General features: G+C 38.0%; 1 protein-coding gene across 1 annotated transcript; it reads right to left on the bottom strand.

The window, feature by feature from the left end:
• Window positions 1-221: 221 nt before the first annotated feature.
• LOC121958432 (pyroglutamylated RF-amide peptide receptor) lies at window positions 222-10,639 on the bottom strand. Its single transcript, XM_042507337.1, has 6 exons — window positions 10,273-10,639; window positions 8,096-8,254; window positions 5,536-5,597; window positions 2,775-3,010; window positions 1,644-1,741; window positions 222-619 (listed from the first exon to the last, which is right to left on the bottom strand). Exons 1-6 carry the CDS (start codon window positions 10,637-10,639, stop codon window positions 222-224), a joined length of 1,320 nt encoding a protein of 439 aa, XP_042363271.1.
• Window positions 10,640-11,353: the final 714 nt, after the last annotated feature.

The following is an 11,353-nucleotide window of genomic DNA, read 5'->3' as shown; positions in this document are numbered from 1 at the left end:
GGAATTCTTTCATTTCCTTCCTGCTGTTTTGCAGACCAGAATGAAAAAAATGCTCTTGCCTCTGGCACTGCAGAGATATGTTTCCAAGCTGTTGGACATTTTGGGTCCTTGATCCACAACTTTGAGTTCTGAGATCACATTTGATGCCTGTGCAGCTGGTCGGCTGACAGCAACAGGAGGGCTGACTTCAACGACTGAACTCCTGAATATTGAGCCATTTCTCATTTGACTTGAGAAGAGCTGTTTGCAGGGAGCTCTGTTTGGATGGTGGAGATTTTTTCTCCGATTATTTCCAGAAAGCTCTCTCTATGCGATGAGCATGATGCTCCTTTCTCTTCTGAGTTCTGTTTCACGCTAGTGCCTTCGCCGAGCTCTATAAAGGCTTCTCTGCTTTGGGGTTTAATGAACTGCATGCTCATTTGGGGAGCCACTGTGATGCTGCGGTGCTGGTTGTGCTTTCGGATGCAGTGGGAGAGGGTGGAGACGCAGCTCTTCTTGAAGTTTTCATTCATGAAGGCGTAAACGATGGGATTGTTGAAGCTGTTGAAGAATCCGATGGCCTGAACAATAGCGATGATCATGTTCAGTGTGACTCCGTCATATTTGTTCTCCAGGTCATCTGGACAATAACACACAGACAGTTAAAAACTCAGAATCAGAAAACCTTTATTTTCATTGTACATGTATATGAACTACTCAGAGACTTTAAATAACTACAATATACACTGAAAGTTTTCAGTTTCAGTTCAGTCCCACTGTAAACAGGTTGAAACTAGCAGCCTGTGGACTAACTTCTGTGTAGAGGATTTAGGCTTAATTTTCAGTAAAAATCCAAAGCTTGTTAACTTATGTGCATTTCCAATTGCCTTGCAGCTTTTTAGCTCCATTAAATGTCAATAAATGACCGGCACCCTCCACAACACACAGTCAGGACATGCTGTTTCCTTAAATACATTTTTGCAGCCTGCAGTGCCAGCCCGGTGTAGATTGACCTTCACTTAGCGCCCTGTGACCACTTGATTTCAGCCAGTATAAAGAGACTATATTAAGAGTGTTTTCAGCGCTTTACCTCGCTGTCAAACAGCCTTTTCCTTTGGCACTACATTTCGCATCTGCCACCAGTCAGCTGTTTGGTTTAGAAAGTGCTTTTGGCAGCTGTCACACAATCTCAATGAAATGAAAATTCAAATTGAAAACACTCTCAATACAGCTTCCATTTTTATTATCCATGGAGCCCAAAAAAAATCAAAAACAAGTGACATCATCACAATGTAAAGTCTATCAGCCAATGAGTGACATAAATATTTTTATTTTTAAGCACTTTTTTTCAAGTCATATTATTGCTTGATTTAATTTTTTTACTTTCCTTTTCTTATTATCAGGTTATTTTTTTGGTAATTTTTACTAATGTTGCTGAATGCCCTCTTCCCATGTTATGTTTTTAAAAGAAATGTAGCTAATTGGCTCAAGTTTCAAAGGGATACAATTTCTAGCGAGCACCGGAGCGCGAGCAACAGGCAGCTGACTTCAGCACCCTTAACGGCCTCACAGAGAGGAGTCTCTAATGACAAGGAAGTCATTCCTGAAAGTTACATACAGAACCTTCAAGCTGTGTCAAGAAATAACTTTTAATTAATACTTACTGTACTCAAACAGCATGTGCACTGTGTGGAACGGTGCCCAGCAGATCGTGAATAGCAGAACGATGGTGATCATCATTTTAACTGCTCTTTTCTTTTTCCTGTAAAAGATCATAGCAAACATGTTAACTTGTTTCAGCAAGAAATCAACAGATTCAACTAATAACAATGATGATTGCACTCTTCGGTTATAGTGAGCCAGTGCACTGCTCACTCCCTGAAAGGGATTGCAGTAGCTCTTCAAAATACACCTATTTCTCAATGAAATGTTCAGAATCGACTATGGAGTTTTTGTTTATTTTACATGTCCTCACTGAAAAGCCCATTCTCATGGGCTTATACAAGCTACTAAAACTTGCATATTGAATGTTCGAGGTGAGCATGGAGAAACTCTCAGTTCAAAACACAGCATGGGTGTTGCAGAGACAGCTATAATTAGATGTAACTAAATCAATACCGGCATAACAGATAAAAAGAAGCAGTCAAAGTACAGACAGCTTTTCTAACGATGTGCTTTAATGGCAAAACGCTGTTACTGACATCAACATGTCAATATCTGACATTTTGAATCCCAGCCTGTCACTTATCCTTTCGCGATGAAACTCCAGCACTGTAATTTAAGAATTTTGCAATCAGCGGCAAAGTAGAAGACTGCAAACACAAAGTTGAATGGATGCGTTCACAAAGTGTCAGCACATATAAATTCAACTTTGTGTTTGCTACTTTCTACTTTGGAAGTATAAAGTGTCAATGTTCGCCTGTCTCCTTTCCTGAACATAACCAGAATCTATCTGGTGTCATGACAATCATTCCCTACTTTTAGTGACCTAGGGTTAGGGTTAGGGTGACTTGAGAAGTGTAACGGCCCAACATTGACTTTCTGTAGGCAACAAGATGCTTTGTACACACTCTGAACCTTTAAAACATTATTTGGTAATAAACAAAGGGTTAAAGGGACCATGAGTGAACCTACAAGGACATAACTTTCCACCCACAACCACAGCCAATTTTGTTATTTGAAATGCAAAACAAAGCCAAAAATACTGTTGTATCCATAGTAAATCTAGAGTAAATATTTGTATGTGACGAAAATGCACCAATTTGAAAAGGAGACACCTGCGTTGTCAAACCTACCTTGAGATCTTACTGATCTCCCTGTGGTTCATTGTGTTGAGGACCGAGGAGTCGCCAACCCTCTTGCGGACCCACAGCTCAATGGCGATACGAGTGTAGAGGAAAAGCATGGCTGTCAGAGGAAGCAGGAAAAGTGCCACCATGATGAAGGTGGTGTACGCCTGCCTGTGAGTCAGAGAGCGCCAACTCTCTTGACAGCACACGTGGTAGTGATCATACAAGAAGTCGTATTTCACCTTTTAAAATGAAAGGAGAAAAGCTGTTAGACACTTCAATGATGATTAGGACAAAAAAGTAGATCTGACCTACAGGGTGCTATTAATGAGCTCTTGGATTAATCTTTTTAAATTTTCATTTAGTGCTGTCCTGTTGAGAGCAGCCGACAAACACACAATATCGCAGCCACTTTAATGAGGTTTATTAATATTCAGGGGCATGATAGATCTACTGACAGATGTGAGGCAACACTCTGCTATCATCAGTAAAAATTTTCATAAACAGTGCAGACATTTTCAAAAGTATACTGAGGTTTGGAACATCATTTGGCAGTTAATCATTTCAAGGTCTGTATGAGATAACTATAATTATCCTATTTATTTGAAGGGTTGCCAAACATTTTCATGGAAATTTTTAAAAAACTTTTCAATGACTTTTCATGGACCCATATTAAAATTTCCATGACCACTCACAACATATAACACAAACAATCTGTATGGTAAACTTAACTTAAAATTTTAATTATATTATTTAGGGGCGGTCTGCAGACACAGAGCAGTAGAGCTCCACTGACAATTTGAAAAATAATGCTCCGTACCCCCAAACAAGCACTTAAAATGAAATCAAAGTGTACACTGGCGTTTCGAGTGAAAATAGAACGCCCTTGGCTGCCCATGTCAATTGCACAATGTAAAAAACGCAACACAATTTAAAAGTAGTAGTAGGGCGAAAGCATGGAGCTTCACATACTGTCACAACACTATTTTTCTTGCCTTCTTGGTGTTATACAAACATATTCATTTCAAACTCTATTTAAACATAATACTAGCTAGCTGGCGTATGCTGAGGGAGAAGTAAATGATTACACCTAAGTGTTGGTTGACAAAATGTCAACAGCTACAGCAGACAATTTGCTGTTATTTTACATTACGTGGAATGTTATCCACTGAATATTAGCGTAACAATGACTTTCATCATATACAACAAAATTACACGGCTTTCCCAAAACTTTCAAGGAGTTGACTGCTTCCATGGCTTTTCCAGGCCTGGAAAAAAAAAGACTGTGGAATTCCATGGCTTTTTGACATTTTCTTTGACCTTGGGAATCCTGCATATGTGCCACACTTTAGTAACTTACAATGAGCTTAAAATGCTGTAACACTTCTGTTATTTCATCACACCATATAGTAACAGAGTCTTCTGTAGCTACCTAACCATCGTTTGTGTGTACTCTCAGTCTCTCTCAGTCTTCACCTCCTGTTCTGACCTTCCAAATAATAAACAAGATATTAATCTGCCAGCCTCAGGTGCTGCTGCAGCAAGCACTGAACAAAGGAAGATTTTTTGTAAAACACCCACATCAGGATTATCACACTCAGTGCAGTGTTACTGGCCCACTATTGGTTTAACACTAAGAAATAAGACACCATGCTCAGGCAATAACCGACATAATAATCTGCCAAATGACATCATCACTTTAGTACCAAGGAGCGCAGACACCCCAAGTCAGAATAACAGTATTACAGGCTTACCCCCTACACTAATTTTAGTAGAACAGTTCTGCAGCCACAAATCAATCATATTGAAGCAGTTTCTCAGTTTTCTGACAGTTTCTCCATTTCTGACAGTCTTTTTTTCTCATTTTTTACAGCAGCACATCCCCTGAGGACTGCAGCACAGTGGAACAGAGTATTCCTGAAAAATCCAACAAGCGCTTATTCAAAACTGGACACAGATCCACCTCACATGCATTGCCCACCAAACAATAAGAGACTTTACAATTACTTTTTAAAGGCTAAAGTTAGATCCCTCCTCATAGCTAAAGACACTCTAAGATTTTAGTCACAGATTATGAGATCTTGCAAGAAGTGTGCACTCTATGTCCCTCTATGTTCACTGTCTACCTGGTTTGCTGCTTCCTTTGCTGCAGAAAGAGTGCAGCTATTGGGTGCAGAGGAAATTCATGTTGAACTTCACTATAGACCAAAAACTTGCAATAATATTAGACATGTTTGATTTTGTAATTTTATTTTAACTGAAAATCAATCGATGACAGTGAAATGGCTGTAAAAGTTTATACATTATACAACTGACTCATTTATGTCAAACCACATGATCAAAAAAAAATCAATTAAGCATTTTCACTCAGTATTTAAAAAAACGAATGACTTAAAAAACGTAGTTACCAAATCCTGTCTTTAAGAGGCACCACACAGAAAGCACTGTAAGAATACCAAAATGCCACCAGAACAGAAAGGTACAGATCGAGATGCATTGCCCACTACATGTCATTAAGTCTAATAATCTGTGTATACTGCCTAAGATATTACATAACTATTTATTTTTCAGTTAATTATTAATTATTATTAAGTATAAAAATTGATTTCTCACAGGATACACAGGACTGGACACTTAACAAAATGATGTGGAAGTGTCTTCTGTAAACTTGGTGTTTAAACAATGACATGTTCTTCTGCACTAAATCTGTTTTGGGTTTATTTGCTTAATGAGGGAAATTTTGTTTTGGGTAGCTTTAATTGCTTACCTCTAGCTGTTGCACAAACAGCATTGGTGAGCCCACTATCACTGAGGCAACCCAAACCAGCGCTGCAGGATACAGACAAGCAAAACATTAACAAATATGATCTGCAGATAAATCTGTGTGATCAATGTCAGACATTAGGAAGAGCAGCTGCACAATTCAATTCCTCTTCTACTTAATTAACAAACTACCAATCACGCTGAGTCTCTGCAAAGTTCCTTTACATTTATTAATTTTCAACACCAACAGTGTGAGAGTGCACGGCATGCGATAAGACCTTATTTCAGAAGTTTGGTCATATTTATCTGAATAATCAGCACCAAGTGACCTTGTTACTTACTAAAGATACTGTACGTACATAAATTGAGGTTCTGACTCACTATTTCACATTTGGGAAGACTTAGAGCGTATACTTTACATTCTGTTATGGAGTTTTGAAAGGACAGTTAGGTCTTGTTTTCACTTGCTTGACAGATATCCAGGTTATAAAACTAATAGTGATATTTCAGATTTTTAAGAAGTCACTTAACATAATGATTTTTGGAATGAAAACCTCAAACCTTTTCGTGTTGATTGCATAATGTAATGGCTATAAAATAATGACACCATCTGCATTTAGACTGGTTCCCTGTAAGCTTTGCTTTTGCTATGCAGGTGTGACTGCCACTGGGCAAAAGCATCGGGAAATAAAAAAGTTGCAATTGAAAAACTAAAATTTGAAACTGAACTCAGTCAGTCAGTCATTTTCTGTAACCACTTGTCCTTGTAAGGGTCGCGGGGGGGCTGAAGCCAATCGCAGCTGTCATCGGGCAGAAGGCGGGGTACACCCTGGATAGGTCGCCAGACTATCGCAGGGCCGACACATATAGACAGACAATCATACATGCTCACAGTCACACCTAAGGGCAATATAGAGTGACCAATCAACCTGAGCATGTCTTTGGACTGTGGGAGGAAGCCAGAGACCCTTGAGAAAACCCATGCAGACATGGGGAGAACATGCAAACTCTGCACAGAAGGGCCCCCGCCTGTGGACCGAAGCCTGTTCCCACTGGGTTTTGAACCAGGGACCCTCTTGCTGTGAGGCAACAGTGCTAACCACGACGCCACCATGCTGCCCGAAACTGTTTTCAAATAAAAAAAATTTTAAAAAAGAAGTTTTTTTCCAAGTTAAATATCATTTTGATTAAGTCCTGGATTTTTGTTCTAAATTAATTTTTAATTTTATTGAGATGACAGTGTTTCTTTTGGGGTTTTTTTCCTGCCATTCAACTATACTACCTTTGTTTATTGCCATGTGTAAATGCTTTAAGATGAGCGTGTTTGAAACCATGATATTTGTGATGATTGTGATTTTTTGGTAACTTTGCATTGCAGTGATCTGGTTGTCTTTGTGACAGCAGCTTGCAGACAATGTTGTCTTATTCCACTTTTAAGAATTGTGATATGTGTTTATGTGATATGCACCTTTTTTTAACTGTTGAATGGTAAACTTGACTTGATTGTATAATATCCTACACCCAGGTGTACTCAAAAAAAGTTTTCCCAAAGTTCACACGGCTCTGAACACGTGTCTCATGGGGAAAGTCCTGTATTTTCTGACCCATCCATCAATCCAAAATAGTCTCCTTATTTACTTCCGTCAGCGAAATGGTCACATTTGTAGACTTCGCAAAAATGTAGATTTTACACAAATTAATGGCTCATAAATATATGGAATACGTCTGAATTTTGGTGCATTTCTTTGTATAGGAAAACATACAAACAGTGGACAAGAACAGCCTGAATTACTATATGACAATAACCCTGAGCCCTATAGGAAATGCAACCTATCTACCATTTATGCACTGCCATTGTGGACTTGAAAGAATCAAAACAAACACAGCTTTACAGCCTTGTTGTGGTGGTGAAGATGAAATAATGCAACTGAAGTGTATTTTGTTTATAGTCTAATGCTAGCTTTGTACTTCTGGCGATTGCTTTTATGCTTTAGATATAAAAGTGGTGTTAATTTGTAAAGATTATCTTGCTGAACAAAATGATTAAGTTTAATAAACTTTTTTTTTGCCATAGATCTTATTTTTCTTCAATAATCCAATAATCCAATATGCCAATACAAATACCCTATTGACTTTTTGAAGAGGAAACTTCCGGGTTGGGTTACAAATAACTTCTTCTCTGCACCACCCTATAGGCTTAATTTTTCTGTGTCCAACCCGCTGATTGGAAATTTGCTCACCTGCTCAGCTCAGGCACATTTGGCTGGAGTGCAGACTTACCAAATCTAACAAGTATAATTCTAGCTTTAGTTGGATCCCACAGACACAAAGCATGAATTTGGTCTGCATAACAATCAGAGAAGACAAAGTCTTGTCTTGTGACTTAACAATCATGAATACTTACACTTTATCTCATTCATCAATAAGAGGCTTACCACAAGGGTTATTTACCTTGATTAAATCAGTGCAGCCTTAGTCTTGCAAACAAAACAGAGATTTCCTAGAACACACATAGACAGCCACTCCAAAAGTTTAATAAGCCACTCTTGAAAAACATGGAATACCTAGCATCTTGTACGCTCTTTTGGACGAGTAGTGCCTCCTCATTTTCAGTGGAAAGACAATGCCCTGGTATCTCTCAATGGCAATACAGGTCATTGTGAGGATGCCTGTCACTATGGCTGTAGTCTGTACAAAGGGAACTGTCTTGCAAACCAAAACCCCTGCAAGAAAACAAAGACAGATGAAACAATGGCGTACTAAGAAACAGCAAAAAACATTTAACAAAGGTCACATCGTCTAATGACAAACTATATAATGTTTGATGAGAGACTGGGGTCAGCACTACCTTGTCCTTGCTAAAAAGCAATTTTCTCTGATGATTCTTGGAGAAATATGTCACAGCTAATGAAGCTGGAACCAAGGAGACAATGTGCATCATAAAAACACATCTCTCAGAGCTTTTTATGACTACATCTAACAGGACCACATGCTTGGAGCTGGCCTTCTATTGCTACGATACACTGAATGTCATGTCCTTGGCTACATTTTTATAAAGTGATCTTGTTGGTATGTAACATGGGCACAGTTTTGTGCACTTGTTAACTGAGGCTGTCAGCATTAATGCATAATAGTAATTTGATTAAGTTCCGTAATTAACGCTTTATTTTTGTTTTTAAATTGCGTTAATCACTGGTCAACATTTATGTTCTTAAAGCTAGAGGGATGATACTGGCATCACATGAAATAAGACTGACTCAGGACCAAACATATGCTAGCTTCTCACTAAGATGGTGAAATAACAGTCCAAATTTAGGCAAAATTTTGGCAATGGAAAATGGCATGGTCATTTTACTCGTGATTTAAAACATGGATCATTTTAAAGCTCTACTTTTAAACCCTTTAAATCTAGATCAACATCAGTTTTCTTGTGCTGCATTCACAGCCACTTAAACATTTGGGGCAATTTGACTTGATTTCTTTAAAAGAAAAAAAGAAAAGGCAATTGGTAACGTCGCAAAAAATGTTCTGCAAATTTCAGTACATTTTTTCATTTTTTAAAGGACAAAAAATTACCTGAAAATTACCTTCAGATAGATAGGCAGATAGCTAAATAAACAGATAGACAGATAAATAGATTGATATTTTTTAGAAAGTTATATTTATAATTACCATATATTTAAATGTAGGTAACAGAAAAAAATAGAAATATATTTTGTACATTTTATTATAAATACCTCCTCCTACATCTCTCGTTGTACTAAGGTTAACTGTGATAATGGATCTCTCAATGAGGCTGAGCAGTGGGAAAAAATTACACAATTATTGGCTATGGAGAAGACATCACTTTGTGACATCACACAATTTAATCTGTGCTACTTCCTTTACATTGTTTCTGTCATGTTGGCAGGTTCCTTTCATCTGTGGCTTTATTTTCTCAATATATTTGCATTGTGGGTTTGGGCTTTTTATGTGGATTAGTGTCCCTTAAAATATTTGATAAAGAAGTCAAGATTTAACTATGTTTCCAGAACAGTGGCAGCAGTAGAAGTGAGTGAATTAGTGCTATTTCAACAGTCGTAACAGCACAAATAATTGATATGACAATCTAAAAAAATATACAGTATATTTTCAGAACAACATCAGTAGTAGTAAACTAACAAGCTCTTAGTGAGGTTTAAAAATAATCACCCAAAAGTCTGCTTGTGTGTGTGTGTGTGTGTGTGTGTGTGGTGTGTGTGTGTTAAAGTCAAGTTGAAGAAAAATAAAGAAATCATTATTTCATTTTTTCTCGTTATTTCTTGCATGACCTCCCTGACAATATAGAAAATAGCCTACATATGCAGTAGTAAGAAGTTTTCCTAAAATAGTGCCATTTTGGTACACACCTCACTAAACACTCTTAAAGTTAGGCTTTTGTGCTTATTTTACACAACTGAAATATAAATTCAAAATGATCTACATGTAGCCCTTACTACACCTTCGTGTGCTGTTACATACTAATATTTACTTTTTTCAAAAGGGTTCTTTCTGTTTTTCACAGCATGCATCAATATTACCTAGATTGTACATCCTGATGCATTTAGCAATTAATGCATCAGGTCGGATTACCAAGTGGAAATAGGAAAATAACGGTTTGCGTGCGCCTTAATTAACTTTATTTTCAACATACAGACCTTGTTATTCCCGACATGGTCTAAAAACAATATCTAAAATAAAAGTCAAGAGGTTTAAAACTCACCACCGAACCATTCAGACAAGATGTTCTGCAGCAGAGTGAAAGGCATGCAGAAGACGGTGATGAGCAGGTCGCTGACCGCCAGAGAGCAAATGAAAATATCTGTCGCCGTCTGTATCGTCCGTTTCTTCACAACTATGTAGATGACCAAACTATTTCCAGTCAGAGCCAGGACGAAAATGACCATGTACATGATCACGAAGGTGGTCTTGGCGCTGTACGGTAACTCGGGGATGTAAACGAGCGGCTGGATGTTGTACGTGTTGATAAACTCCTGACGGCTCAGGTTGTAATACTGGAGCATCTCCTGGAGCATTTCAGGAGTTATTTTGGTGGACGCGTGCCCTGAATCTGTCGAAGTTGCCGCCATCCCGATAATTTAACAATCAACTGTGAGAGCAACTTGCTTTCGGTCAGAAAAAGAGAAAATCACTGACGGTTCAGGGATTAAAGCTGTGAGGCTTTTTCCTTCATCCATCAGCTGAACCTGCTGCTGCTGCAGCTGCTGCTGGTGCTGTGTGTGTGTGTGTGTGTGTGTGTGTGTGTGTGTGTGGACTCAGCTGACTGTTTAGGACGAGGTGAAAGACCAATGACAGGTTTGCTGACGTTGGACATTTAGCCTATGTCAATGTGATGTATATTTCATCCTTTGTGGTCGGTTATGATATGATTACTAGCTTTGACTCTGTTTATGGTACATGCAGGAAATGTATCATGCACGTGATTATAATTAGAATTACTATTTCTTACTCACTACCTTTTGTTGCAGAGGAAATTAAATAAAAAAACTTTCTAGCGCTTGTCAACCCATCACCAGAAAAAAAAACTATTGGAATTGTACATTTCTGCAAACCACAAATACTGTAAATGTGCATGTTATTTTGTTGCAGATAAGTCAAACATTATGTTTCAACAATGCTGTGAATTTCAATAGTTAACAATCATGTTTTTTAAACAAATGTTATAAATTACTTTTTTTTCCCATTACAAAACAGTTTTGAAGCCTTAATTGACAAGATAAAGCAATTCTTAGCAGATTTTCCGTATTAGGGATTCAAATGACAGCAAAAAAAAAACTGCAGGG

The sequence above is a fragment of the Plectropomus leopardus genome, chromosome 19, assembly GCF_008729295.1.
Source record: "Plectropomus leopardus isolate mb chromosome 19, YSFRI_Pleo_2.0, whole genome shotgun sequence".
Taxonomy (NCBI): Eukaryota; Metazoa; Chordata; class Actinopteri; order Perciformes; family Serranidae; genus Plectropomus; species Plectropomus leopardus.
Note: the sequence above shows the minus strand (reverse complement) of the source record. Positions and strands in the feature narration are given on the sequence as shown.

What these genes read in the sequence shown, in the direction of transcription:
- LOC121958432 (XM_042507337.1), bottom strand. Translation starts at nt 10,639, where the DNA reads ATGGCGGCAACTTCGACAGATTCAGGGCACGCGTCCACCAAAATAACT. An exon ending in CTTGTCTGAATGGTTCGGTG is followed by an intron (nt 8,255 to 10,272) that starts GTGAGTTTTAAA and finishes GTTTTCTTGCAG; the next exon opens with GGGTTTTGGTTTGCAAGACA. An exon ending in GAGATCAGTAAGATCTCAAG is followed by an intron (nt 1,742 to 2,774) that starts GTAGGTTTGACA and finishes GATCTTTTACAG; the next exon opens with GAAAAAGAAAAGAGCAGTTA.